Source organism: Phialemonium atrogriseum, assembly GCF_030411735.1.
Source record: "Phialemonium atrogriseum strain 8032-3 unplaced genomic scaffold QBC33scaffold_22, whole genome shotgun sequence".
NCBI lineage: Eukaryota > Fungi > Ascomycota > Sordariomycetes > Cephalothecales > Cephalothecaceae > Phialemonium > Phialemonium atrogriseum.
In genome coordinates this window covers 89,229-114,747 of record NW_026848159.1, presented here as the reverse complement: position 1 = coordinate 114,747, position 25,519 = coordinate 89,229, and the positions used below count along the sequence as shown (strand labels likewise).

At 56.8% G+C, this 25,519-nt stretch overlaps 10 protein-coding genes across 10 annotated transcripts; 6 read left to right on the top strand and 4 right to left on the bottom strand.

The window, feature by feature from the left end:
- The first annotated feature begins 3 nt into the window (after nucleotides 1-3).
- On the top strand, nucleotides 4-996 carry QBC33DRAFT_182760 (acyl-CoA N-acyltransferase). Its single transcript, XM_060422463.1, has one exon. The coding sequence runs from the start codon at nucleotides 414-416 to the stop codon at nucleotides 978-980; it is 567 nt and encodes a 188-aa protein (XP_060280972.1). The 5' UTR covers nucleotides 4-413; the 3' UTR covers nucleotides 981-996.
- Nucleotides 997-2,440: 1,444 nt separating this feature from the next.
- QBC33DRAFT_182561 (uncharacterized protein) lies at nucleotides 2,441-3,316 on the bottom strand. The gene has a single exon (XM_060422461.1). It carries the CDS (start codon nucleotides 3,192-3,194, stop codon nucleotides 2,577-2,579), a length of 618 nt encoding a protein of 205 aa, XP_060280971.1. The 5' UTR covers nucleotides 3,195-3,316; the 3' UTR covers nucleotides 2,441-2,576.
- Nucleotides 3,317-3,947: 631 nt separating this feature from the next.
- QBC33DRAFT_456441 (3-hydroxy-3-methylglutaryl-coenzyme A reductase) lies at nucleotides 3,948-7,555 on the top strand (the record flags this gene model as incomplete). The annotated part of the gene is made up of 2 exons (XM_060424808.1): nucleotides 3,948-7,105; nucleotides 7,165-7,555. 2 exons carry the CDS (start codon nucleotides 3,948-3,950, stop codon nucleotides 7,553-7,555), a joined length of 3,549 nt encoding a protein of 1,182 aa, XP_060280970.1.
- A 476-nt stretch (nucleotides 7,556-8,031) lies between these two features.
- Nucleotides 8,032-11,265, bottom strand: QBC33DRAFT_545877 (uncharacterized protein). Its single transcript, XM_060428606.1, has 5 exons — nucleotides 10,917-11,265; nucleotides 9,806-10,859; nucleotides 9,066-9,753; nucleotides 8,515-9,000; nucleotides 8,032-8,456 (listed from the first exon to the last, which is right to left on the bottom strand). The coding sequence occupies exons 1-5, from the start codon at nucleotides 11,132-11,134 to the stop codon at nucleotides 8,281-8,283; spliced, it is 2,622 nt and encodes an 873-aa protein (XP_060280969.1). The 5' UTR covers nucleotides 11,135-11,265; the 3' UTR covers nucleotides 8,032-8,280.
- A 634-nt stretch (nucleotides 11,266-11,899) lies between these two features.
- On the top strand, nucleotides 11,900-14,465 carry QBC33DRAFT_572123 (major facilitator superfamily domain-containing protein). The gene is made up of 2 exons (XM_060430648.1): nucleotides 11,900-12,915; nucleotides 12,977-14,465. The coding sequence occupies exons 1-2, from the start codon at nucleotides 12,123-12,125 to the stop codon at nucleotides 14,257-14,259; spliced, it is 2,076 nt and encodes a 691-aa protein (XP_060280968.1). The 5' UTR covers nucleotides 11,900-12,122; the 3' UTR covers nucleotides 14,260-14,465.
- Nucleotides 14,466-14,959: 494 nt separating this feature from the next.
- On the top strand, nucleotides 14,960-15,748 carry QBC33DRAFT_572122 (uncharacterized protein; the record flags this gene model as incomplete). The annotated part of the gene is made up of 1 exon (XM_060430647.1): nucleotides 14,960-15,748. One exon carries the CDS (start codon nucleotides 14,960-14,962, stop codon nucleotides 15,746-15,748), a length of 789 nt encoding a protein of 262 aa, XP_060280967.1.
- A 1,065-nt stretch (nucleotides 15,749-16,813) lies between these two features.
- On the top strand, nucleotides 16,814-19,383 carry QBC33DRAFT_572121 (glycoside hydrolase superfamily; the record flags this gene model as incomplete). Its single annotated transcript, XM_060430646.1, has 4 exons — nucleotides 16,814-17,010; nucleotides 17,073-17,376; nucleotides 17,457-17,831; nucleotides 17,893-19,383. 4 exons carry the CDS (start codon nucleotides 16,814-16,816, stop codon nucleotides 19,381-19,383), a joined length of 2,367 nt encoding a protein of 788 aa, XP_060280966.1.
- A 781-nt stretch (nucleotides 19,384-20,164) lies between these two features.
- On the top strand, nucleotides 20,165-22,578 carry QBC33DRAFT_580030 (fungal-specific transcription factor domain-containing protein; the record flags this gene model as incomplete). The annotated part of the gene is made up of 2 exons (XM_060431177.1): nucleotides 20,165-20,185; nucleotides 20,689-22,578. 2 exons carry the CDS (start codon nucleotides 20,165-20,167, stop codon nucleotides 22,576-22,578), a joined length of 1,911 nt encoding a protein of 636 aa, XP_060280965.1.
- A 136-nt stretch (nucleotides 22,579-22,714) lies between these two features.
- Nucleotides 22,715-23,494, bottom strand: QBC33DRAFT_182447 (uncharacterized protein). Its single transcript, XM_060422458.1, has one exon. The coding sequence runs from the start codon at nucleotides 23,380-23,382 to the stop codon at nucleotides 22,852-22,854; it is 531 nt and encodes a 176-aa protein (XP_060280964.1). The 5' UTR covers nucleotides 23,383-23,494; the 3' UTR covers nucleotides 22,715-22,851.
- QBC33DRAFT_182491 (uncharacterized protein) lies at nucleotides 23,495-24,830 on the bottom strand. The gene is made up of 2 exons (XM_060422459.1): nucleotides 24,350-24,830; nucleotides 23,495-24,285 (listed from the first exon to the last, which is right to left on the bottom strand). The coding sequence occupies exons 1-2, from the start codon at nucleotides 24,512-24,514 to the stop codon at nucleotides 23,608-23,610; spliced, it is 843 nt and encodes a 280-aa protein (XP_060280963.1). The 5' UTR covers nucleotides 24,515-24,830; the 3' UTR covers nucleotides 23,495-23,607.
- Nucleotides 24,831-25,519: the final 689 nt, after the last annotated feature.

The following is a 25,519-nucleotide window of genomic DNA, read 5'->3' as shown; positions in this document are numbered from 1 at the left end:
TCCTACCTACTGTGTAGGTAGGTAGTTCAAGCCGCCCCTCTCCGTAGCCCGGCCCCTCAGGTGTGTGTGCACCTTCCCGAAGAAGCCTACGCTCCTTCCTTTCCCGTACCTTTGCCCGATATCTTGGACCGTTGTCAGACGCAGGCCTACCGAATGCACGCGCCACACCGGTTAAAAAACACACCACCGCCGACTTCAACCGCACGCCCTTCCTATTACATGGACATTCAATGAGTCCAGACTCACGCCCTGCACATTTATCTAACAGCGTACTCATCCTAGGTAGCGACACGTAGCTTATGTATCCCTTTAGAGGTTCCAACAATCTAGACCACATAACCAAAAGCCACCTCTCTTCAGCATCCAAATAATTAAAACACAGCAATACCGCGCAGCCTTCTTACCATCCCAACATGGCCGCCGACAGCGTCAACTTCCGCCTCGCAACGAAAGAAGACGCAGTCCAACTCGAGCGCCTCATCAACACGGCCTTCCGCGCCGACACAACCGCCCAGGTGTTCCTGTCCGCCGACCACACCAGCGTCGACGTCACCGACGCCGCCAGCATAGCGGCCAAGATCGCGCAGCCCGACTGCACGGTCCTGGCCGGCACCGACGCGGACGGCGCGCTCGTGGCCCACTGCAGCGTGCGCAGGCTCGACGCGGACCGCGCCTGGTTCGGCCTGCTCGCCGTCGACGTCGGCCGCCGCAACCGCGGCCTGGGCGGCCGGGCGCTCGCGTACGCCGAGGACTACGCTCGCAGGGAGTGGGGCGCCGCGAGGATGGAGTTCGACGTCGTGTGCACGCGCGCGGAGCTGATCGCGTGGTACGCGCGGCGGGGGTACCGGGCCACTGGGGAGACGACGCCGTTTCCGTACGACCGCCATGGTGATTGGAGGGGGGTTTTGAGGGATGATCTGCATTTTATTACCTTGGGAAAGGATCTAAGTGAAGTCCCTGCAGCAACCGGAGCTGAATAGTGCTGGTGTAGGATAATTCAGGGTTTGAGTCGTTAGTAGACCAGGATTAATAAGGGGTAATAGAATAGAGAGGTTCGTAAATCACATCTTAGAAACTCGTTCGAAAACGTGAAAGCTCTAAGCGAATATCCTAAGTTTTTAAAAACAAAGGGAATATCTCCAGGGGCATGCGCTATTTGCTCCGCGGGCAGGCGGTTAGTGCATCGCAGGTGGCAGTTGCTGTCCATCGCTATTGGTATTGCTATCTATCGCTCTTGCTGTCACTCCTGTCACTCTTGCTATTTCTGTCTATTGCTATTGCCATTGCTAGGAATGGCAATAGTGACAGCGATGCAGCTGTTGCCAACTTACCACCTGCCTGCAGAGCAAATGGCGCATGCCCGCAGAGAAATTCCCAAAACAAAATCCTCGTGCGAAGAAACTCGAAGTTCGTTACCACATTTGAATATCCATTTGGGGGAAATCCTCGTACAGAAACTTCGCAGTCCCCAGGGCGGTCAACTCAGGATCTGCAACAAGGGCGAGGAGATGATGTCTGACCGGAGGCACTAGCCAAGGCGATACCGACCATGTCGGCATCCGCTGGGATACTTTTATAGCGACTGTGAGCACGAGGTCCTCGAGGTCGCCTGGGGTTATCGGCTTACCCTAACATATAACTTGTATGCTGTCCAAGGTGGTAGCTGTCTAATAGGCATATCTCTGATGCTGAATCTGCATCATCTGCCCCTGTTTTACGTAGTCAAGGGAATGCTATACCAGGAACCTTTTGGCGGTCAAGGTGAGAAACACCACCACTCACCTAGCAATGATGATGTTCTCTATTAACTTGTGCACACGTAGGCGGTAATTACACTTGGGTTCTAGTGCTCGCATGTCCACGCTTATAACCAAGCTATGTAAGCTGTCTAGATTAACCACACAAATGGTAAGAGAGGAAACGAATAGTAATATGAAGCTGCTCTTGTGGCACACGTTTAAGCAGAAGCTGTCTCAGAAGTCAGCTGACTGCAGCGTTCAACACAAACGTCAATGTAAAGTGCTCGGCTTGAAGGGAGAGGTAAGGGCGGCAAGTTAGACTGAAAGGCCGTTCCACAGCTAATCTCTTAACCAATCCTCTGACGGGCAAGCCCATCGAGACATGGTATCAGCCAGGGACTTGGACGAGTGCCGGGCGATGCTGGTCTCGTACTTTCTTGCTGACACAGGAGGTTTTCTCCATGTTCGGCTACAATGACACGACCACAGTCACGGCAGATGATCGTCAGTACTCCCCTGGACTGAACTTGCGGTATTCCATGACGTTTATGACATAGAATAGTCATATACTATACCTATCTCCATGTTGGAGTCGAAGGTATTCGAGCCCTCCGAAGCTTCAACGCCGAAACCCGAATATGGAGCAAACCGCACGCTAGGGTTACTAATTCTATCGAGATAAGATCGGACGGCTTGCTGACTTCAGAACCAGGTAAGTTTCGCCATCCTCAAACACCTACTGATTGACGGTGGTGGCGTCATGATAGTCGAACACGACCCGGCCGCCAAGACCGCTCCAAGATCACCTGCCACGGGAAGTCCTCGCTCGGCCGGATGCTATGCCGCACCCATGTGTGGCGGTGCATCGCTGACGTCGAGTCCTGCCGGGAGCTCTACGAGCCGCTTAACGTCGTGGACGACGAGTACGAGGCCTGGAGGCAGATTGTGGTGTCGAAGCCGGAGCCAGGATTGAAGCTTGTGCAGCTGAATACTGCTCTGAGGACGGACGGCGGCGGGTCGGGGCCGAGGGCTTACGAGGCAAGTAACGACGGCATCATCCAGTCGTTTGTCGAAGGTTTTATGATCTACTTGATACCGGATTTTGAGCCGAAAAATCCAGGCAAGAATGTATAGTACCTTGGTACCGGGAGAGAGGGCCATAGAGGGCCTATGACGTCCTGCAAGGCACGGGCACAAACTGGTCCCTTGTCCCGCCATTTTTACCCTGATAAGATAATCCCTACACAGTGCGAGGCTAAACGCGGTGGGGGGGCAGTTTTCCTTGTTTGAGCCGATAATCGCAATCATCATCTCCAAGGAGGAAGCTGTTCCATTGCCGTCGCTACCGAATGGGGCGCCCTCTATCTGGGCTGGCGAGATCCCAGAGTCAGTTGACTCGATGATGGGAACAAAAGACGATGGAGAACAATATGAAGGAAAGGGCAGGACAATCATTAGACTTGGACGCAACTGACCGCCTCTTAAATTCTGCTAACCAAAGATACCCATTGCCAAGGACCCGCGCTAGTTGGGATGGCAGCAGGCGGCCGGCCAAATTACCTCCTGGCCTAGGCCCTGTGCAGAGATTGGCCAGTAGGAATTTGAATTCTGCAGCCCGTCCCAACATCCGTTTTTTTGTCCTTTTTCTTCTTCAGTGACCGCCTCCTTGCTTTACCTCGTGGGTTGCAAGCACTTGCCTGATGGTGACCGGGAGAAGGAACCACACATCACTCTCTTGGAATCTTGGCTGTTTGCTTCACCCAGCATTGTCAATTCTTTTCTGTTCGCACCGTTCTTGGGCAAGTGAAGAAGCACAGCCCCTACTTTGCCTCTCTTTCAGCACCCAAATTCACTAGCTGCGCAGCCAACAGTCCCGGATACCAACGTCGCCGAGTGAATATCTACATTGTTGTGTGTGCGACGCAGGATATAAAGAAAAGGATTCTTGCTTGCCTCTGCAACCATATTCTTGGTAAGAGACCCCTAATCTTTTACCACTGCTTCCATTCCTACCTAGAGTTCTTCCCCAAATGCATCATGGCAAGTGCCCGCTCGCGGCGGCGGCGCCATGTCCACTTTGACTTGCCCTTCTCTCCTGACTTGGACTCGTCAAGCTTATGTGACTCTACAGACAGCAATCGCAAAGCCCAGCTTTCTGCCAAATGCCTCACCGATAGCCAGGCCTCCAACCCGAAAGACGTATTCAACATGATCGCTTCCACCTTCCTTCCTTCCCGATTTCGGGGGGAGCAGCCCCCTGCCAAGCCAGCCGCCCCGTCCTGGATCAACAAAAAAATCACGCCTGCACTGCAGTTTCTCTCGACCCTAACCTCGTCTAATCCGATCCACACCATTGTCATCGTTGCCCTGCTGGCAAGCTCGACCTACATCGGGCTGCTTGAGGAGAGCCTGTTCGACGTTACAAGGTCCGTTAGGAAGGCAGAGTGGTCGTGCCTGGTAGAGGGAAGTCGGACGCTGCGGGCTGGCTCGGACACGGCCTGGAAGTGGCAGTCGGTCGACGATACTTCGCCCGTCTCGGCAGACGTCAACCATCTTGCCCTCCTCACTCTCGTTTTCCCCGAGTCCTCGACGGATGCGCCCAAGACTGCTCCCCTAGCAACAACGGTTCCTATCCCCGGGAACCTGTCCATCACTTCGCTGCCCTCGACCTCGAACTCGTTCTCTACATATTCTCAAGACAGTGCCCTGGCATTCTCCATCCCCTACAACCAGGCGTCCGAGTTTCTCTCCGCGGCCCAGGAGATCCCAAATGACATCCCGGGACAGGAGATCCGGGAGACGGAGAATGGCCGGGAGAAGAAGATGTGGATCATGAAGGCCGCCCGCGTGCAGACTAGGAGCAGCATTGCGCGGTGGGCCCATAACAGCTGGATCGAGTTCATCGATCTTCTCAAGAATGCAGAGACGCTGGACATCATCATCATGGTCCTCGGCTACATCTCGATGCACCTCACCTTCGTTTCGCTCTTCCTCTCGATGCGGCGCATGGGGTCCAATTTCTGGCTGGCCGCGAGTGTAATCTTCTCCTCGGTTTTCGCATTCCTGTTCGGCCTGATCGTCACTACTAAGCTTGGGGTCCCCATTTCCGTCGTCCTGCTGTCCGAAGGTCTCCCCTTCCTGGTCGTTACTATCGGCTTTGAGAAGAACATTGTCCTGACTCGCGCGGTCCTCTCCCATGCTGTTGAGCATCGTCGAGCCCTTACCAAGGACTCCGAAAAGGGCACCAAATTGAGCGAAGGGTCGCCGAGCGTGATCCAGACCGCCATCCAGGTCGCGATCAAGGAGAAGGGTTTTGAGATTGTCAAGGACTACGCGATCGAGATTGCCATCCTGATCGCAGGCGCTGCTTCGGGAGTCCAGGGTGGCCTGCAACAGTTTTGCTTTTTGGCTGCCTGGATCCTCGTCTTCGACTGCATCCTGTTGTTCTCGTTCTACACTGCGATCCTCTGTATCAAGCTGGAGATCAACCGGATCAAGCGGCACGTCGCAACGCGCAGGGCTTTGGAGGATGACGGTGTCAGTCGCAGGGTCGCCGAGAATGTGGCCCGGAGCAACGACTGGCCGAGGCCTGACGGCAAGGGGCAGCCGGGGACGACCATTTTCGGCCGGCAGATCAAGAGCACCAGCATTCCAAAGTTTAAGGGCCTGATGGTTTCTGGCTTTATCATGGTCAACGTCTTGAACCTTTGCACCATCCCGTTCCGCAGCTCGAACTCATTGTCTAGCATCTCGACCTGGGCCCGGGGTCTTGGAGGCCTCGTCACCCCGCCGCCATTGGACCCCTTCAAGGTCGCATCCAACGGCTTGGATCTCCTCTTGGCTTCGGCCAAATCCGAAGGCGTGGAGACCCTGGTGACCATTTTAACGCCCATCAAGTATGAGCTGGAATTCCCCTCGATCCACTACGACCTGTCCCAGTCCGCCTCGGGCCAGGGTGTGAACGAGGCATTGGACCAGCTGCGAGGATACGGGGTCGGAGGCAGGATGGTTGGCAGCATTCTCAAGAGCTTGGAAGATCCGATTCTATCCAAATGGATCGTCGTCGCCCTGGCCCTGAGTGTCGCGCTCAACGGGTATCTGTTCAATGCCGCGAGATGGGGCATCAAGGACCCAAATCTGCCGGATCACCCCATCGACCCCAAGGAGCTGGCAGAGGCCCAGAAGTTCAATGACACCGAGTCGGCAACCCTGCCCCTTGGCGAGTACATCCGACCGCCGCGAGAACAGCCAAGGGCCTTACCAGCGGCCGACAACGTTGACCTGCCCTTGGAGCGAGCACATGCGACGACCGGAGAGGGCCAGGCCGTGCAGAGGACGCAGGAGGAGGTAGAGAAGATGTTCGCGGAGAAGCGGGCACCCGAGCTCAACGATGAAGAGATAGTCTGGCTATCAATGCGAGGGAAGCTACCCGGATATGCATTGGAGAAGACTCTGAAGGACTTCACCCGCGCTGTTAAGATCCGCCGGACCATCATCTCGCGCACCAAGGCTACGGCGGATCTGACCCACCTGTTGGATGGATCTAAGCTGCCGTACCAAAACTACAACTGGGAACAGGTGTTTGGGGCATGCTGCGAGAACGTCATCGGTTTCATGCCTCTCCCTGTCGGTGTCGCCGGCCCACTCGTGATCGATGGGCAGAGCTATTTCATCCCCATGGCTACCACCGAGGGCGTGCTCGTCGCCAGCGCAAGCCGAGGTTGCAAGGCTATCAACGCCGGGGGAGGCGCGATTACTGTCCTGACGGCCGATGGCATGACCCGTGGTCCCTGCATCACCTTTGAGACATTGGAGCGGGCGGGTGCCGCGAAGCTCTGGCTCGACTCGGAGGCTGGCCAAGCTACGATGAAGAAGGCTTTCAACTCGACTAGTCGATTCGCCCGCCTGGAGTCAATGAAGACAGCACTTGCCGGCACGAACCTCTACATTCGATTCAAGACCACGACGGGCGATGCCATGGGCATGAACATGATCTCCAAGGGCGTCGAACACGCCCTGAGCGTCATGGTCAACGAGGGCTTTGAAGACATGAACATTGTGTCGGTGAGCGGCAATTACTGCACAGACAAGAAGGCCGCGGCCATCAACTGGATCGATGGTAGAGGCAAGAGCGTCGTCGCCGAGGCTATCATCCCCGCCGACATCGTCAAGAGCGTCCTGAAGACCGACGTCAATTCTATGGTCGAGCTCAACGTGAACAAGAACTTGATCGGTTCGGCCATGGCCGGATCCATTGGCGGATTCAATGCTCACGCTGCGAATATCGTGGCGGCCATCTTCCTTGCCACCGGCCAGGACCCAGCACAGGTGGTCGAGAGCGCCAACTGTATCACCATCATGAAGAAGTAAGTTGATTTCTGGGCGGAAGAAAAAACAAGAGCAGTTGTGCTAACAAACCTCGCAGCCTCCGCGGATCCCTTCAAATCTCCGTCTCCATGCCCTCTCTGGAAGTCGGCACGCTTGGCGGCGGCACGATCCTCGAGCCCCAGAGCGCCATGCTCGACATGCTCGGGGTGCGCGGCCCCCACCCGACCAGCCCCGGCGACAACGCCCGCCGGCTGGCTCGGATAGTGGCCGCGGCGACGCTGGCCGGAGAGCTCTCGCTCTGCAGCGCCCTGGCTGCGGGCCACCTCGTCACGGCGCACATGCAGCACAACCGGTCGGCGCCGGCCACCAGGGCGAGCACCCCGGCGCCTCAGGTCGCCAACGGTGCCGTGACCCCGGTCGGGTTGGCCATGACCAGCACCCTCGAGAAGGGGCTGAGTGCTGCTGCAGTCGAGAGGTCGCGGCGGTGATTTTGATGATGATCCATAGCGGCTGTCCTTGGGCGGACAGAGCAAGCCGTCTTTGGTTGTGTTAATAGGAGTAGCTCGGTAAATAATCTAGTGGTGACGGGGGTTTGACCGATACCAATTGCTAGTAGAGTGTGGCGACAGCGCCGGTGTTTTGTTTGTTTAGATGGAGCGACGTTGATAGAGCGCCGAGTTGGGTCTACGATGACTACCTAGCTTCGAATAGAGAAGGCATTTAAACCATTCTTCTGGCCTCTGGGGAATACGACCCATAGGTAAGGCAGTCTAATTTTTATCAGTCGCATGGTGTTTGGCGCATTCTGATAGAAACCTCCATGCAACAACCTCCACGATCACGAACTACTTCATCAATTTGCTCCCCTCTTAGGGAATCCCGGCTTCGGAGACATACGCATAGTTGGCTAGATCGAACCAATGCAACTGGATCTGCGATCTTCTGGAAACATGGCAAATTGCATGATTATTGTTCTTGGTGGAACCGACGAAAACGACGCTTGCCTTGCTGCTAATGCTTTTATAATAGTTCCCTACATGCCTTGCATTATAAAAATCATTCAGGCTATGCTTATAAAAGCCGACGTTGCTATGCACTGGCTAAGGCTCGCTGTTGCTACTTTCCATGCTACTAGCAACTATTATCGCCTTTCTTACAAGCCACCTAGCTTGTAAGTTTGCAAAGTGCATTTTCTCTCTCCAAGCCACTCCAGTCAATCCTCGTCATCTATCTCTACAACAACTCTAGCTCGCTTTCGTGGCAAATCCGGAACCGTCTCGGGGTTGAGGACTCCAATGACGGCCTCGACCTTTCCCACATTCACAGCCTCAAACCAGTGGCTCTTGTCGATCTTGAAAATGTCAAGACTCTCTAGCTGCTTCCCCAAGGCTGAGACTCGCGGTTAGCAGTGGACTTCTAGGAAACATGCAGGCTGGGTGGACCTTACTGAAAGTGGTCTTCTTCTCTGGCCGTGTGCTATCATTATCCCGACCTCTATTTTCCACTGCCGGCGATCTTGGACCCTGAGACGGCGCTCGAGTCGGCGAGGGAGATTGAGAACGCGTGGGGGATCGGCTTGTGGCACGACCCTGGCTATTCTCCGAACTACTTGCAGGGGACTCCTGCGACTGAGGCGTCTTTGCCGTGTTTCGAGGAATCTCTCTAATCTGCCGAGGTGCACGCTGTGATTCTGGTAATGGAGCGACTTTTCGAGGCATCACGCAGCTATTCTCCGTCACAACAGCGAAGGACTCGGGATCCGCGGGTATAGAAAAGATGGCAAAATATTCCACTCCCTGGTCCGGGTCTTGCATCATGTGCCAAGCGTTACACAGAGGGAATGTATAGGACCGACAGGTGAAGTTGACGGTGATCGCTTGTGGGATTTCCGTCTCCTGGCCTGGCTGGATGCAGGTGATCTTTTCCCGGTCGACTGTGATTGGGGAGGATTAGCGCATGTGAGTCTAGCCGGAAGGGAGACATGAGATAATTACATACTGTCTTTGGAGAGCAGCAAGTCTCGGAGATGAGAGCACCCATTGATGCGATGCAGCTGAATGGACACTCTCGTATTGTTTGCCCGGCCAAGGTCCTCTGGCCACTTAATGGTGAGCGCTGAGGATACTGAGCTAGACTCAAATTGCATCTTCTGCTTGATATTCATATAATTGAGGAGTCTCTGCTCCCCAAGACTCAACTCTCTCTTCAAATACCAGTCGCTCGTCCGTTCACCGTCTGCCTGGAAGTCTCCCTCTGGCACTTGCTGGAGGACTTCAGCGAACAGTCGCTTGACCGTATGGAACATGATATAAGAGTCATCGAGGTCAGCTGGCAGGCCCAGCTCTTCCATGGCTGCGCTGCTTGTGAGCCACCTGCTGTGGATCTTCAGAAGAGACTGTTCCTCCAAATAGAATGAGTCGAGGTCCAGTTCGCCTGCTCTCACAAACTCCACAGACATGTGATTGGTCTGCGGACAGGCTCGTACACAGGCTAGAAGCGAGCGTTGAATGTCTCTAGCAAATTGAGAGTGCGGAACGTGAGCTACATCGGCTGCTAGGAAGAGGCGTTCCTCTTCTTCTCCAGCCGATCGAATGAGATTGTAACTCTCTAAGATAGACCAGTAGGTGTTGGTCAGCTGCACTCCTTCGCAGCCAAGGCCCTGGATAATTCTCGAGAGTCGCGGGTTCTTGTGCCGATTAGCAAACGGCGACGCGGTGCTTCGCACGAGATAACGTTACCTGAGCTTTCTCCTCGGCCGAGTAATACCACTTGCCCGCGAACTCTTCGCCGAAGAGGTATTCTTTGAGACGACAGGCAGTCTCAACCTTGATGTGGTGTTGCACCATTGAGACGTCTGCATACTCGTCCTTGCTGGAATTCAGCATGCTACTCAGTTGTTCGATCAGAGGCGGCTTCAGTCTGAGTGCCTCGTGCCAGATGGCTTGAATCGCCTGGGACTCCTTCCTGGCATTAAGAAGAGACTGTCTCTCACGGTTCGTCTCTCCTTGCGAGAAGTTGTAGCCATATTTCAGAACCTTTCCGGTCACGCTGGCAGATCTGTCGGGGTGTGACTCTTGCAGAAGCAGGCCTTTGAGGTAGACGTTTCCACGAAGTCCATCATCGGTGATGAGATCTCCCCGCTTGCTCAGAATACGGCCGCCGCCCTCGGTATTCTGCAAGAATAAGGCTGCTTTGAGCCAGTCCTCGAACTCCTCCAGTTTGACCTGATCGCGCTTGAGGGAACGTCCAAAGCCGTCCTTTCCCTTCCCTCTCTCGCCTATGAAGAATTGCACATCATGCTCTGGCGACACCACGACTGGAAGCAATGTCTTGCTGACCTGCTTTGCGGCCATGTCGCAGACCTTGCGGATTCTTTCGGGCGACATTCGTCGAAGATGGGCGACTAGGTGGCCCCGGTTGGTGAAATTGAAGGTCCACATGAATCCGCCCGAGCGACATCGTACAAGATGGTTTTGTCTGCCACGCATGAGGACCAAGAGGGCGAGCTTCAGACCTTCGCCATGTTCGCCCGCTTGGCTCGTATCATCATCCTTCGTGGTACCGCCAAGGACAAGATGATAGGGCTGGAGTATAGCCTTGCGGTTCGCAATCTCGACGGTTCCCAGCCCGTCCCGTCCCTTGAATCTAATGTATCCAAGCCATTCTTTCGGTTCCGAGTTTGGGTGGAGGACTTTGAAGACAATCTCGGTGTTCCGCCCAGCTGACTTGTCAGAGCGAATGACGTAGAATTTGTTCTCGTCGAGATTGAAAGATTTGATGATGGCGTCTCTCCTAAAGAAATAGTCAGCGTCAGTCAGTCTCCGATGACGGGGGGTTGGTTGGACCGACCAGTTTTGGACGATCTCCCGAAAGGCTTCCCAGGGCTTCCACTTAGTGTAGCTTGCACGGATTGGAAAGGGGATCGTGTGGCTCTTGTGAATGGAGGCGAGTGTCACGTCAGCCTCGTGGCCAAACCCGGCATCGTCATCGGGGTAGTCAGAGGGCAGATCCTCATCGCTACTAAAGAAGCCATCGCCATCGCGTCCGAGGTCGAGGGCGGCTTCCATACCGATCTTTGGTGGATGGTTGGTGCTGATGGCGAAGCCGAGTTGGTTCAAAGGCTACCACCGTTGGCAAGGCGATGCCAGGTGAAGTTTTCTGAAAAGCCGCCGCGACTCAGCTACAAGGACTTGTTTGCTGGCTGCAGCGCCACTACAGGGGTAAACAGAGGAAGCCGTGACAGCCAACCAGGAGCCAAGGTTCACTTCGCTTCCAAGCCATCGGGAGCCTCAACGATGGTTTGATTCTCAATACCTAGAATGAAGGTTGCCGCTCGACTATATCTGCCAGGACGATATAAATTGCACTCCATGTGCCACAGCATAAGGAGTTTACCACCTCCAACAACGGAGTGGACGCGAAAAGAGCTCCCATTAACTTCATTCTGTTGCTTTTTGATGAGACGTTTAAAATCATGCCTACTCTCCCCCTTAACTCTCCCCAGGAACACCTCTTACTGCGTTTAGATTAACTAGCATTCAACTACTATGTACCTACCCGTGCAAGTGGTATTAAAAAGTGGTGCACTTACTAACTGGCATATGTCACCCCTTAACACCTCAATAAGGTCAAACCACTGGAAAATTGTTAGTGGATGCCTTAGCACTGTTAGTAATCGGTGTAGCCTGTGCACCACTTTTTGCAGCTAGCGTGGATTTGTGTCGTTTTATTAGTCATCATCACATCGGCACCTTCATGGGTTGTATCCGTAAATCCGAGCCAAACCCGAGAGATGAAGAACTTGTGCTATTATTTGCCTCTTGCGATTGGTGGGTCTACTCTCCACCCTTGTAACTTTGACCTTCTTTTCTGTCTCGGTAGATGATATTTGGATACCTTTTTTTTTTTTTGTTAGGGGGAGGGGAGCCTTTTTGTTTCCTTCGTCATCTTTCCGCCTTCTGTTGCTGATTCTGGGCAACTTTTTCTTGGCCAAACTTGGAACCGGGGAAACACGAGTCTCGGATCAACCAGTCTCGACGACACAGGCAGGCAGGCATGACGTCGCCGCCGGGACAGACGACGACGGTGCTACGCGCCGGCGACGTCGCCGAGCACGACAGCAGCTCCGCGTCCGCCACAGCGTCCTCCGCGGCGACGGCGGCGGAGCGCGGAGAGACGACCACGACCTCGGAGACGGACCTGGAGACGGAGGTGGATGCCGAGAACGGCGGGGCAGTCACAGCCGGTGCCGCGCCCGGGTCGGCGCGCCTCGGCTTGGAGCCGGGCCTGACCGAGAAGGAGGTGGAGGCGGAGGCGTTGTTCGGTGCGGGCGGCGGCCAGCTGCCCGGCGAAGGAGTCCCGATGCCGGGGCCGGGCCAGCTGTCGTCGGCTGGCAAGGAGGCGCCGGGAGAGCAGCAGCCGGCGTCGTCCTCCCCGCCGGCCCAGCAGCAACAGGGCACGCGCACGCAGCTGCAGACAACGCTGATCATCGTGTCGCTCGCGGCGGCGCTGTTCCTTTCGGCGCTGGACGTGACGATCGTGACGGTGGCGATCCCCACCATCACGCAGCAGTTCGGCAGCACGGCGGGTTACACGTGGATCGGCAGCGCGTACATGCTCGCGACGGCGGCGTCGGCGCCGCTGTGGGGCAAGTTCTCGGATATTTGGGGCCGGAAGCCCGTGCTGCTGGTCGCTGTTGGGGTGTTCTGGGTGGGATCGCTGCTCAGTGCTGTTAGTGTTGGGATGACGATGCTGATTGCGGGGAGGGCGGTGCAGGGGGTGGGCGGAGGGGGGATTGTTATTTTGGTGTATGTTTGTATCAGTGATCTGTTTAGCATGCGGGACAGAGGTGAGTGGCTTGTCAAGGGTGGGTGGGCAGTAACAGGAGTCCCGGCTAACATCAATTGCAGGTGTCTACTTCGGGATCATGGGCATGGTCTGGGCCGTGGCTGGAGGCATCGGCCCGATCCTGGGAGGCGTGTTCACCGACAAGGTCTCCTGGAGGTGGTGCTTCTACGTCAACCTGCCCATCTCGGGGGTGGGCATGTTGATCCTCGCCTTCGTGCTCAAGCTGCACAACCCGCGGACGCCCATGCGCGAGGGCCTCGCGGCGGTGGATTGGCTGGGCATGAGCACCATCGTCTGGGGCACGCTGATGGTCCTCCTCGGGCTCGAGTTCGGCGGCGTGACCTTCCCGTGGAACTCGGCGACCGTCGTCTGTCTGATCGTGTTCGGCCTCGTGGTGACGGGCATCTTCGTCGTCATCGAGTGGAAGGTGGCGGAGTACCCCGTCATCCCGCTCCGGCTCTTCAAGGTCCCGTCCAACATCGCGTCGCTCGCCGTCTCTGCCTGCCACGGCTTCGTCTTCATCTCGGGCGGCTACTACCTGCCGCTGTACTTCCAGGCGGTGCTCGGGCTCTCGCCGCTCATGTCGGGCGTCTACGTGCTCCCCTACACGCTGTCGCTGTCCATCGTGTCGGCGGCGACGGGGGTCATCATCCGGCGGACAGGCAACTACCTGACGTCCATCATCTTCGGCATGGCCATGATGACGCTCGGCTTCGGCCTCTTCATCGACCTCGGCCCGCGCACCAACTGGGCCAAGCTGATCCCCTTCCAGCTGATCGCCGGCATCGGCGTGGGGCCCAACTTCCAGTCGCCGCTCATCAGCCTGCAGACCATGGTCGAGCCGCGCGACATGGCCTCGGCCACGGCGACTTTCAGCTTCATCCGCCAGCTGTCGACGTCCATCTCGGTCGTCGTCGGCGGCGTCGTCTTCCAGAACCGCATGCAGGCCCAGCAGGCCGAGCTGCTGGCCCTCCTGGGCCCAGACATCGCGCGCCTGCTGACGGGCGCCAACGCCGCCGCCAGCGTCGGCCTCGTCGCCAAGCTGCCGGGCCGCGAGGGCGAGATCGCCCGCGGCGCGTACTGGAACAGCATGAGGACCATGCTCATCATGTACGCCGCCGTCGCGGGCCTGGGGCTCTTCATCAGCTTCTTCGTCGGGTCGAGGAAGCTGAGCAAGGAGCACGAGGAGCACAAGACAGGGCTGAGGAGTATGAAGCCCGCGGATGGGACCGCCGGTAGGGCGGCGGCCGCCGGGGTGGACAGGGATGGCGGTCCAGACGAGGAGAAGGCACTTGGGGATGGTGAGGGGGGCGCGAGAAGCACCGGGAAGGACGGCGGAGGTTGAAACCTGCCTGGCGTGCGCGGAGCGGAGGTTTAGCATGGGCATGCGTCGTGTTTGGATTGCAGGCCTCTTTTTCCTTTCCTCTGTGTTTGAACCAGCGTCTCCTCATTCTCTGATACCTAATGTACGAGTTGTGTATAGCATTGTTGGATAGATAATATGTAGCACACTTTGCATTGCAAGAGACCATAAATTCCTAACTTCCTAACCATTGAAAAAGGCTTCGATAGACGCTTTCATCCATCCAAAGTAGTGATAGCCGCCCGTCCGCTTGTTTCCTTCATGTTCGCTCGCTCATAATTAGTTCTCTTCGATGATCTCTGATCCACAAGCCATTGGAGGAATAGGTTGTTTCCACAACCCCCTATAAGTAGAGTTTGAGTGCGTATATTGATGGCTTCAGTAGTACTTGCTAATGGGGCTGACGGAGAGTCTAGGGCTAAGAGGTCTCCCAGGCCTCTGAGTTTGACGGGACTTGTCCTACTCAGACTCGTATTATTTTACAACCAAGGCGGGGTCGATGTCAACCGGGTGGTGCGGTCGGAGGCAATGCCTGTCATTAGACGCTCTTCCATCGAGGTATGACGCGCATCTACCAAGCCTGCTTCCCGTTGTGTCCAAATCGACCCAAACTCAACGAATTGGCTAGGAGCTGTTAATTCCCCGTCGCCCAGCGTTTGCAACGTCTCGAATTTTCAGCAACATGCACCCGGCCGAAGCGGTCCTAAATAAGCCATGGCCCGTGAGTCGAGAGGAGCCTCAGCCGCCGGAAAACGAAGACAGCCTGACAGAGGAAGAGCAAGCCCGTTCTAAATGGGAAAGGGCCTCCACCCGCGAAGAAAATGCCCGACGGAGACGTGAGCCTCTCAACCAGAAGAAATCCGCCTGCCCGCTTCTCACCCTGAGTCTAAGCGCCCCGGAGGCCCAAGTCACCCAGAACGGTCGCATATCCTTTACGGCATGCCTGCGCTACGAGGGTGTCCCGGTTGGGGACAAGATACCCATTGTCGCCAAGATTCTCGGAAGCTCCGAAGGCCCGCTTGGAGACAGAGCCGTAGAGTACGGGCAGTACCAAATCTTCGCACAGCCAGACTGTAGTCCCGAGAGCCTGGTCCCATATTCGACTACTTACGTCACGGTTCGGCGAGCGAGGGGCCCAGACGGGAGGTTTCTTCCCCTGCCAGATTGGACAGAGGAGATTACGGAGGAGAACGGCTGGTCGGAAATGCAGGTCGGAGGCAGCATTAGCCGTGATTTCGTCCTCGATTTAGAAGGCAACAGGGGATGGCAGGATAACTTGAGGCGCGGCACCGCGTACTGGCTTGCATATGCGCCGCCTGGGAAGATGCCGCTCCAGCGGTCAGAGTTGCCTTTGTGGAGGTTTGGGAGCATCCAGAGTTGGAGGGGTAAGGGGTTTGATCTTGGAAACATGAGGTGGATCGGTATTCCAATTGGCAAGTCAAATGAGATTGAGTTCAGCTTTTTAGAGTAACTACGTAGAGTCAAACCCCCTCGCTAGGTTTCGATGGTGGTCTAGAGACATTCAAGAGAGCCGCCAGGGACCGGTGGATGTACTGTGCATGGACGGTATGCGTAAGCGTATCTTTAAGATGACTCTCAGGGCTAGGTGCTTGAGAGAGATCCAGAGGTTATGGGCCGCACCCTCAGCTCTGTGAACATAGGACCACCGGCTGTTCATAGACGTAAAAGTACAATAGACTTTGATGATGTTTAATCCATAACCTGATACACTCGATGTGACCGGCCAGAGATGAATGGCTTCTCCATGGGCGAGGGGAGGCTTGAATGATTATGCAATGCCGAACTCTTGAATTGGCTCTTTCTGACCTGCTCAAGGAGTGTTGAGTTATTGAATTAAAATGTGTTTGGGAACTGAGTGAAGATTTCTAAACTTGTGTCATTTTTCTTACAATTTTGATTAATCTACATCCCAGCCCACAGCTTTTTCAAGATTTCTTCATCCTCCTGCTTCGTCTCCGTTTCCAAAACGTATAATTACACTGTTCTTAAGCCTATTCCATAAATGGGTAATTAATTATGTCCGAGACAGGCCGCATGCCGATTTGAGTAAGAATACGGACTTTGACTTGCGTCTCCCAGGTAGTGTCTTAGTTTTGATGAATCTTCAGGCATATGGCAATGCAGGGCGACCCTAGGGAGATGTATGCACACTGCCGCGCGCATCCACTGCCGTGGCGGGGTGGCAGCGAATTCGGTCTGGCGCAAAAGGCAGCGGGGAACGCACCTGTAGGAAGGTGTAAGTAGCACGCAAGGTAACAAACGGGAAAGTGAGTTGCATGGGTGTGAAAACTCGAGGCGGGCGAGCGGGGAGATATAGGATCTGTACTTTGATATACCGAGCATGATATCGGCCATTTCATCATGCTATGTATTTTTGCCAGAATATCTCCCGGGAATAATGGGCCAGGCAGCGGGTGATATAATATGGCACGGTACGTTGCGGAGGAGGAGGTTTAAAAGTGAAGCGTCCCGCAGTGACGAATCGACCTGTGTCGACGCATTTGTGGCATCTAAGATGAAGTTGCCAGTGTCGACCGTCTTCGCGGCCACCTCACTCGGCCACCTGGCTGTCAATGCCTTTGAGTACCCAGACTGCGTCAATGGCCCCCTCGCGAACAACACTGTGTGCAACCCGAAAGCGCCGGCCGGCGATCGGGCTGCTGCTCTCGTGGCGGCAATGAACATCAGCGAGAAGCTTGTCAACTTGGTCGAGTATGCTCATTCCCAATCGTTTTTCATTTTCTGGGCCCCTGAAGCTGACAGGCGGTGCATAGTCAGAGTCAAGGTGCCGCAAGACTTGGTTTGCCTCCGTATGCGTGGTGGAGCGAAGCCCTCCATGGGGTCGCTCGCTCCCCCGGGGTTTCCTTTGCAAACACTGGAGATGAGTATAGAAACGCCACTTCGTTCCCAAACCCGATTGTCTTATCGGCAGCATTCGACGACGACCTGATTTACCAGGTCGCGACTGTAATCAGCACCGAAGCGCGCGCATTCAGCAATGCTGGCAGGGCAGGGCTGGATTTCTGGACCCCGAACATCAACCCGTACAAGGATCCTCGATGGGGACGGGGATCTGAGGTTCGTTCTACCGTCTTGTTTTCCAAGTATACCTGGCTTCCAGTCACAGGGATGGAGATTGACTGCCATGTCAAACATAGACACCGGGTGAGGATCCATTCCGGATCCAGGGATATGTGAAGTCGCTGCTCGCAGGACTCGAGGGTAATGCGACAACCAGGAAGGTGATCGCAACCTGCAAACATTATGCAGCATACGACCTAGAGCGATGGAAGGGCGTCGTGAGATACGGCTTTGACGCAATCGTCAGCTCCCAAGACCTGTCTGAGTACTATCTCCCGCCATTCCAGCAATGCGCGAGGGACTCAAAAGTCGGCTCCATCATGTGCTCCTACAATTCTCTAAACGGCACTCCGGCATGCGCAGATACGTATCTGATGAAGGACATCCTGCGGGATCACTGGGGTTGGACCGAAGGCGATAACTTCATCACCAGTGACTGCAATGCCATCCAGGCAAGCCCCTCCAGTCTTGAGACTCGTTGAAAATATTCACGTCCGCTGACACGACCAACAGGACTTCCTACCAGCAAACCACAACTTTAGCCAGACTGCCGCTGAGGGAGCAGCAGCGGCGTACAACTCCGGCACAGACACCGTCTGCGAGGTCCCGGGTTATCCCCCTTTCACAGATGTCGCCGGGGCATACAACCAGTCGCTTCTGACAGAGGAAACGATTGACGTAGCGCTCAAGCGTTTGTACCGGGGCCTCGTAAAAGCTGGATATTTTGATCCCGCCGCCGAGGACCCGTACCGGTCCATTTCGTGGTCCGACGTCAACACCGAGGCAGCCCAGGCACTGGCCCTCCAATCTGCAGTGGACGGCATCGTATTGCTCAAGAACGACGGGACCTTGCCCATCAAGTTTGGCAACAGGAGCGTAGCCTTGATCGGACATTGGGCCGACGCAACCTGGCAAATGCTGGGCGGATACAGCGGAATTCCGCCATACTTTCACAATCCAGTCTTTGCGGCACAGCAGCTCAACCTGACCTATTTCCAAGCCAACGGACCCGTCGCACAGACGGACAGCGTAGACGACACCTGGACCACCGCCGCCCTGGACGCGGCCGACAAAGCGGACGTGCTGCTTTACTTTGGCGGGAACGACCAGACAATCGCAGCCGAGGACCGAGATCGCGAGTCCATCGCGTGGCCTGAGGCGCAGCTGACGCTTCTCGGCAAGCTCGCCCTGCTCGGAAAGCCCCTCGTGGTGGTCCAGCTCGGCGACCAGAACGACGACACGCCACTGCTCGAGAACAAGAACGTGTCGGCCATCCTCTGGGCCGGCTTCCCGGGGCAGTCTGGCGGCACCGCCGTTCTTGATATCATCACGGGCAAGAGCGCCCCGGCGGGCCGACTACCCGTGACCCAGTACCCTGCCTCGTACGCCGACGCCGTGCCCATGACCGATATGACCCTCCGCCCCGGCCCGCCGGGCGGCAGTCCGGGGCGCACGTACAGGTGGTTCGACGCCCCCGTGCTACCGTTCGGCCACGGGCTGCACTACACCGACTTCGACGCCTCGTTCAAGCCTGGCGGCAACGTTCCCGGTTCCGGCTCCGGCTCCGCCCCAGCCAACGGCAGCACCATCGCCATCGCAGATCTCCTCGCGTCCTGCGACGCGCCGCACCGCGACCTCTGCACCCTCAGCGGCGACGGGCCCGTCGTCGAGGTGCACAACCGCGGCAGCCGGACGACGTCCGACTTCGTGGCGCTGGCGTTCCTGGCGGGCGGCGACTACGGGCCCGAGCCGCGGCCGCTCAAGACGCTGGCGGCGTACGGGCGCGCGCGCGGGGTCCGGCCGGGCGAGAAGGTAGAGCTGGTCCTGCCGCCGCTGGGGCTGGGGGCGCTGGCGCGGGCGGACGGCGCGGGAAACGCGGTGCTGTACCCGGGGATGTATAGGCTCGTGCTGGATGTGCCGGCGCGGAGCGAGCTGTGGTTTGAGCTGACGGGGGAGGAGGTTGTGTTGGATGAGTTTCCGCAGCCGAAGGGGGGCCGGGGCTGAGCTGTGTGTGCTCGACCTGATTTTCCGTGACCCGGAGAAGTCCGGGTGGGTGTAGTGGTGATAAGCTGGAGGTTTGATGATGAGCCTCGTCAGAGTCGTTGCAAATACAACGCATATAGTTTTTTTGCATTTTGTGTATTCGATGATCTCAGTGGGGAGGCCTTTTTTATCACTTACTAGAGCAGCCTGATATATATATATATCGCTGGAGGTTGAGCCCGCCCTTTTTGCCCATGTCAGCGTGGTTTATAACGTTGTCTGGTTTCGAGAGGGAAAACACCATGGAGGAAAGGGGAAGATAATGCATAAAGGATGATCTACGTATTGTGGAAGGATCTAGGGAGTTGAGCAGGAGCGAATATTGGCGTTCTTAGAAGGAAGTAAGGGAATTGTTATACACGTAGGTCACACAATAGTCTTCTGAGCTGTGTTTAAGGGGCTGGCCCTGGATGGGTTCATTCCTTTGTAGAAATAGCATTGTCTGCCAGGGACTGTGGCTACATTGGAGGGTGTCACGCAGCTCAATGTAACACGATGCAATCAATGGCATGTCTGAATTAGAGTGTTCTTGCCAGTACTGCCTAGAAATACCTTGTTGCAGGGCAGGCTAGACAGCTCAACCAAATCCAACAAGCGGTTACCAGAGGCAAAGATAACAAACAGGCACTCTCACCGATTCCCAAAAGTGAAATAGAAATCGTCAACGGCGTTGTATTGACCTCCTGCATAGGGCAGCGAGTCCCCTTGGCCCGACCTCAGGTCGTCGACGGGGCCTTTGTCTATGACCGCTGTCAGCGCCGAGGTTAGCCCAGTGGACGACCCCAGACTGGGTTAAGACGAGGAATTGAGCAACAGCTACACACAACGAGGACGTTGGCATTTTTGGGAGCCCGGCAGATTGTCACATAATATGATATCGAGGAAGGTCTGGGAGGGGCATTCACCAGCCAAATCATAGCAGAACTTGGTAGGATCTGCGGCGAGACGGCCGACGCAAGGAGCGTGGGAAGGGCCTGCTTTGGACCGCAAGCCGGGTCAGGTATAGGAAAAGTTTAACCTGACATCCATGTTAGCGAGAAATGATCAGTCTGACGGGAAACATGGAACCTAGAGCTGCGAAGAGGCTTTCTTTCTTTCCTAAATGGGTAACGGCAATCTTCTATAGAGGTTTAGGTGCCCGTTGCTGACAAATCCAACCAAATCTACTACTACTAGTAATTCTGGTGCCTGGTGACTTCGGAAAACGGGACAGCCAAGAACTACCAAGAGTCCACAAATGATTTGAGTCCTGCCTTCCATTTCCAGCTCACATGCCCCATGGCTGCCAAAGCTAGAAGTGCCGGGGGCTGCTGGACATGCCGCCTTCGAAGGAAGAAATGCGACGAGGGCCACCCGATCTGCGGCATTTGCGCCGGCCTCGAAATCGAATGCCTGTACAGCGACACTAAGCCAGATTGGATGGACGGCGCTGAGAAACAGAAGGAAAAGGCCGGCCATGTTAAGGCCCAAGTCAAGGCCCAGGCCAAGCACCATGCCCGTGTCCGCGGGGAGAAACATACTCTCCAAACCCAAGAGAGCCAGGGGGACCACGCCGCCAGCGACGACGCAGTCGCCACTCCACCATCCACCGGTGGCCCGGCGTCATCGTCGGGCGCATCTACTTCCAACGGGACGCCGTATGGCTCTGGAACTGACTCGTGGATGCCAGACACGGCGATGACCGGCCTAACTCCCGACTCGCTCTTCGGTCTGACTCTCGGAGCCAATTCTTTCGCGGCGATGGGCACATCAACCTCATCAACCGCAAGCATGCCGAACGAGTCTGAGTTCAGTCTCATCATGCTCTACCTGGATTACCTTTTCCCCTTTCTGAATCCCTTCTATACCCCGCGTCTTCTTGACGGCGGGAGGGGTTGGCTTCTGGTGGTGCTCATGCGCAACAAAGCCCTCTTCCACACCGCGCTGAGTCTGGCGACTTATGTATTCTCGGTCGCTCTCTACCACGACGAGGGGTCGCCCCAGCAATGCAAGAACCACAGCAGCGAAGAGCTTCCAAAACAGCAAGAGCTGTCGATGAGGGAGCTCCAGGCAGACATACAAGAGCTCAACAGGCGGGGCGTTAAGGGGTACATGAAGGAAAGCACCCAGGTCATGAGCAGCATTGTTCAGCTACTGTTATTTGAAGTGGCCGTTGGCAACACCGGAAACTGGCAGATCCATCTAGACGCCTCTTCGGCCTTGTTCGAACAGATAATGGAACACCATGGCAGCACCGAGGACGGCTTCCCTTGCTGGCATCTACTCCTCATTCATCTGGGAAACGGGGCTACAACGCGCACCTTGTTGACTCAGAATATTCCCTGGAACGCAGACCAGGCCTCACTACGCTATTTCACCGCTAGCATCCTCTTCTTCGATGTCCTCTCCGCCACGGCGCTGGAACAACCTCCCCGCTTGCAGAAATACCACCAACACCTCCTCACCACTCCGGAGCACAGTTGTGTGGAGGACGACACCCACCTACCGTCACACCCCCACCTAGACATGGCCGAGTTCTTCGGCCTTGAAAACTGGATTATCCTCTCCATCAGCTCCATCGCCGTCCTAGACGCCTGGAAGAAGGACATGATGCGATCCAACTCCCTGTCCATGGCACAGCTCGTCACCCGCGCCTCCTCCATAGAGCTTGGCCTGCGCTCCCGCATCCCGACCCTTGATCAGTCGCCCAGCCGCCCGCCCCCCGACGCCCTCGACCCGCTCTTGGAGTCCTGCCGCCGGCGCCTGGCCGCCACCGCGGCCGCCAGCACCAGGGCTGCGACGGCGCGCGTCTGGGCCTACGCCGCCCTGACCTACCTCGCCGTCGTCGTCAACGGCTGGCAGCCGCGCGGGGCCGAGATCCGCGAGTCGGTCGCCCTCACCTTGTCCACGCTGAGGGACCTGCCCTCGCCGGCGAGCCTGCGGACCGTGGTCTGGCCGCTCTGCGTCACAGGATGCGTCGCGGGCGAGGAGGAGCGCGACTCCATACGTGAAATGGTCGCCGCCATGGGCCCCGTGAAGGCGTTTGGGACCATGACGGAGGCGATGGCGATCATGGAAGCGCTGTGGGCGGATGGGGGCGGGATGGGGGACGGGGCGGGTGGCTGGGATGTCGCGGCTTGCCTGAGAAGTCTGGGGCATCCTGCGCTGCTTATATGATATGGGCGTGGGAGGTCGATGGCTGAGTCCAGACCTGCTATTCGGTTGCCTAGGGCGAGAAGGCAAGATGGACATCAGACCGCCCGCATCGAATTTTAGACAAGGTGAGTGGCAGTTTCTTTTATTCTTTCTCAATCTAAGCCTAGTATAATTCAAACCCCCTTAACGCCCGGGTGTCAATGCAAGGAAGAAAGAGACTTCAAGTAGAAAGTCTCGTCAACATATCCTCTCTACGACAGATTCAACCGCCGAATTACATTAGAAATGCTATTATCAGGAAGTCTCCTTCCTAGACGAAGGAAATGGCTTCGACTTCCCCCTCACCGTATCCGACCGGCTCAGCAGCCCCGGCAAGTCCCACCAGCCCTCGATCGCCCGCTGCAGTAGCGTCTTGCGCTTTGACGACTGCGCCTGCTCTACGTCAGGAGCATCGCCGTCGAAGCCGTCGTACACGGAGGGGCTGGGCAGCGGTGGCGGTAGACGCCTCGAGGGTTTGAGAGAGGCGCGTAGCTCGCGCACCCGCGACCACTTCACCTCCGTCACTGCTGTCGGGGATGAATCCTCGGGCGAGAAGGGCATCGGCGGCAGGGGGGGAAGATCCCGGCCGTCGACGCCGACCTCACGGAACCGTCCCTGCGGTCCTTGACTTTGAAATCCTGCTTTCTCCTGTTGTGCTGACCCAGCTATGGGCACCGCGGCGGGCGGACTGGACAGTGGAGGTGTTGGAGATAGGGCAATGGGGATCACGCCCGCGCCGCTGACAACACCGGGGCTCACGGGGCTGTGGACCGAGTCCGTCACCATCGTGTCCCTGTTTCTGTTGCTGGAGAGAGACAGTCCTGTGAGTCTTCTCCCCAGCCCAGATGGCGGCGGTGATGGCCACTGTGTTGCCCTGTGCGAAGCATCGCCCTGTTGTCTTTGTGACAGCGATGCCACGTCAGGCACAGGCGACGGCGAGCTTGATCCCCACTCCGGCCCCTTCCCCACTATCCCGCTGTCTAGGCCGCCTCCCCGCGGTGCCCCGCACCCCTAATGGAGATTGCGATGGTGCGCGGGCGGCGGGCTCAGGGGACCACCAAAACTGCCGGTCGGGCTGCCGGGAGCGCCGGGGCTGTCATATCCGCCCACGGAGCGCTGATGCGGCGGCCCGTCGAAGCTCTCACCGCCAAAGCCGCCGGTCGGGCTACCTGGGGCGCTGTTCTGCGGGCCTAGGCTCGGGCTCCGCGAGAAGGGCTTGGGTGGCGCCATCTCAATCTGCGACTCGTTCATCTGGTATCCGCCGGGGGCAGCGCCACCGACCATGAAACCCCGACCGCCGTTGCCGATGCCCATGCGGGGGCCGGCGGCGCGACGCTTTCCGAGATATAGGAACCCGGCGGCGATGGAGCTCGTGGCGAAGAGGACGCACAGGGCGAGCACGAGACCCCAGACGGCCATGAGCTCGTAGCAGACGGTGCGGCCGGCGCCCGAGAAGACGACGTAGCTGACGGGCTGGCCGGCGGAGGCGGCCAGGGGGAGGACGACGCTGCCCTGTTCGTTGGGCAGGTCGGAGCAGGTCGTGACGGATAGGGGCTGGCCCAGGAGGATGGCGACGACGAGGAAGGGGACCAGGAAGAGCATGTCCACGGCGAAGGTGGCGAGGTAGGGGATGTGGGTGTCGTCGTAGGCTGTCATGGAGATGATCGTCCAGAGGAGGGCGGCGCAGGTCTGGGGAGGTTTGTTAGCTTTTGCGGGAGCGTCGGAGACTTGGTGTCGGGAGGTGGGGACTCACCACGGCGATGGTGGCGACGAGTTCCGAGGGAGGACTGTGCTTGGACTTGGCGATCAAGCTGAGGAAGTTGCCCACCAGCCCGATGATGGGCACCAGCGTGACCACCTTCGCAAGCCTCGCGCCGATGTATGCGTAGCCATAGTATCCGTGGTCTTTGTACGTCATTTTCGAACCTGGCGTCTAGCTTTTCAGAGCGAACGTGGTGTTTTGCGAAGTTACGAGGGCCCAGCCCTGATAGATCGATTGGGATTGTTGGGAAGTGCTGAGGAAAGGAGAAGATCGGAGGAGAAATAAGACTAGATCCGAGGAATATAAAGGAAAGCGTAAGGTTTGAGGCCAAGAAATCGAGTAGTGGACTGGAAACGAGAAAAACAAGGAGACAAAAAGGAGCAAGGAGAAACCGATTAATGACCGCGAAGGACCCAAACCGACAGACCGAAAAGGAATATGACTGAATGATATCTGATGTGACCGCAACAATGAAGCAGACATGACCGCAGATGGGCCGACCTTATGTACTTACTACTCACCGTCAGACCTACCGGGGCTCGTTTCCTAGGTTGGTGACCTCAGCCCCCGTTGGAGAAGGTCTTGTTTCGCATTTTCGAGTCGTCAAGAGTCCAGGCCCTGTTTCCAATTAAGGAAACGCCTCTGCTGTCCAACGGAAGGGAGCAAGAGGATGGATGGTGTTTGCCAGACCCATTGTCGGACCTGTCTCGGAGCGGTTCCACAGGGGATCGTCTTTGTTGACCTGCAGGGCGCCTAGCGACTGACGGAGGCGCGGTTGTCGGGAAGAGATGCTTGCGGCTCAACCAGCGATCTTGACTCTAGACCATCCAGGGCACAGAACCATACCTATTAACGGCGAATGGATGGGACGCATTCGATGGCAGGCAGGCATGGGTCGATCCATGGCGTGGGTGTCCGCAACGCCCCCGGCGTGTCGGAGACCAATCATGGCCCGAAGCCGGTCCCTCGCCTATCTACCTGGTAGCCAGCCCCCACTCGAGAGTCGACCAGTTGGCGCTTTCATGCAAACAAGCGACCTGGCATCATGCCAATCCCAATGGTCTGAAGAGGGGAGAGGCGTAGGGCTGCGGTGTTTCAAACGTCGGGCCCCCCAACCGGCCAAGCGCGTCGTCGCGGCGAGGAGAGTCGACCGGGTTGTCA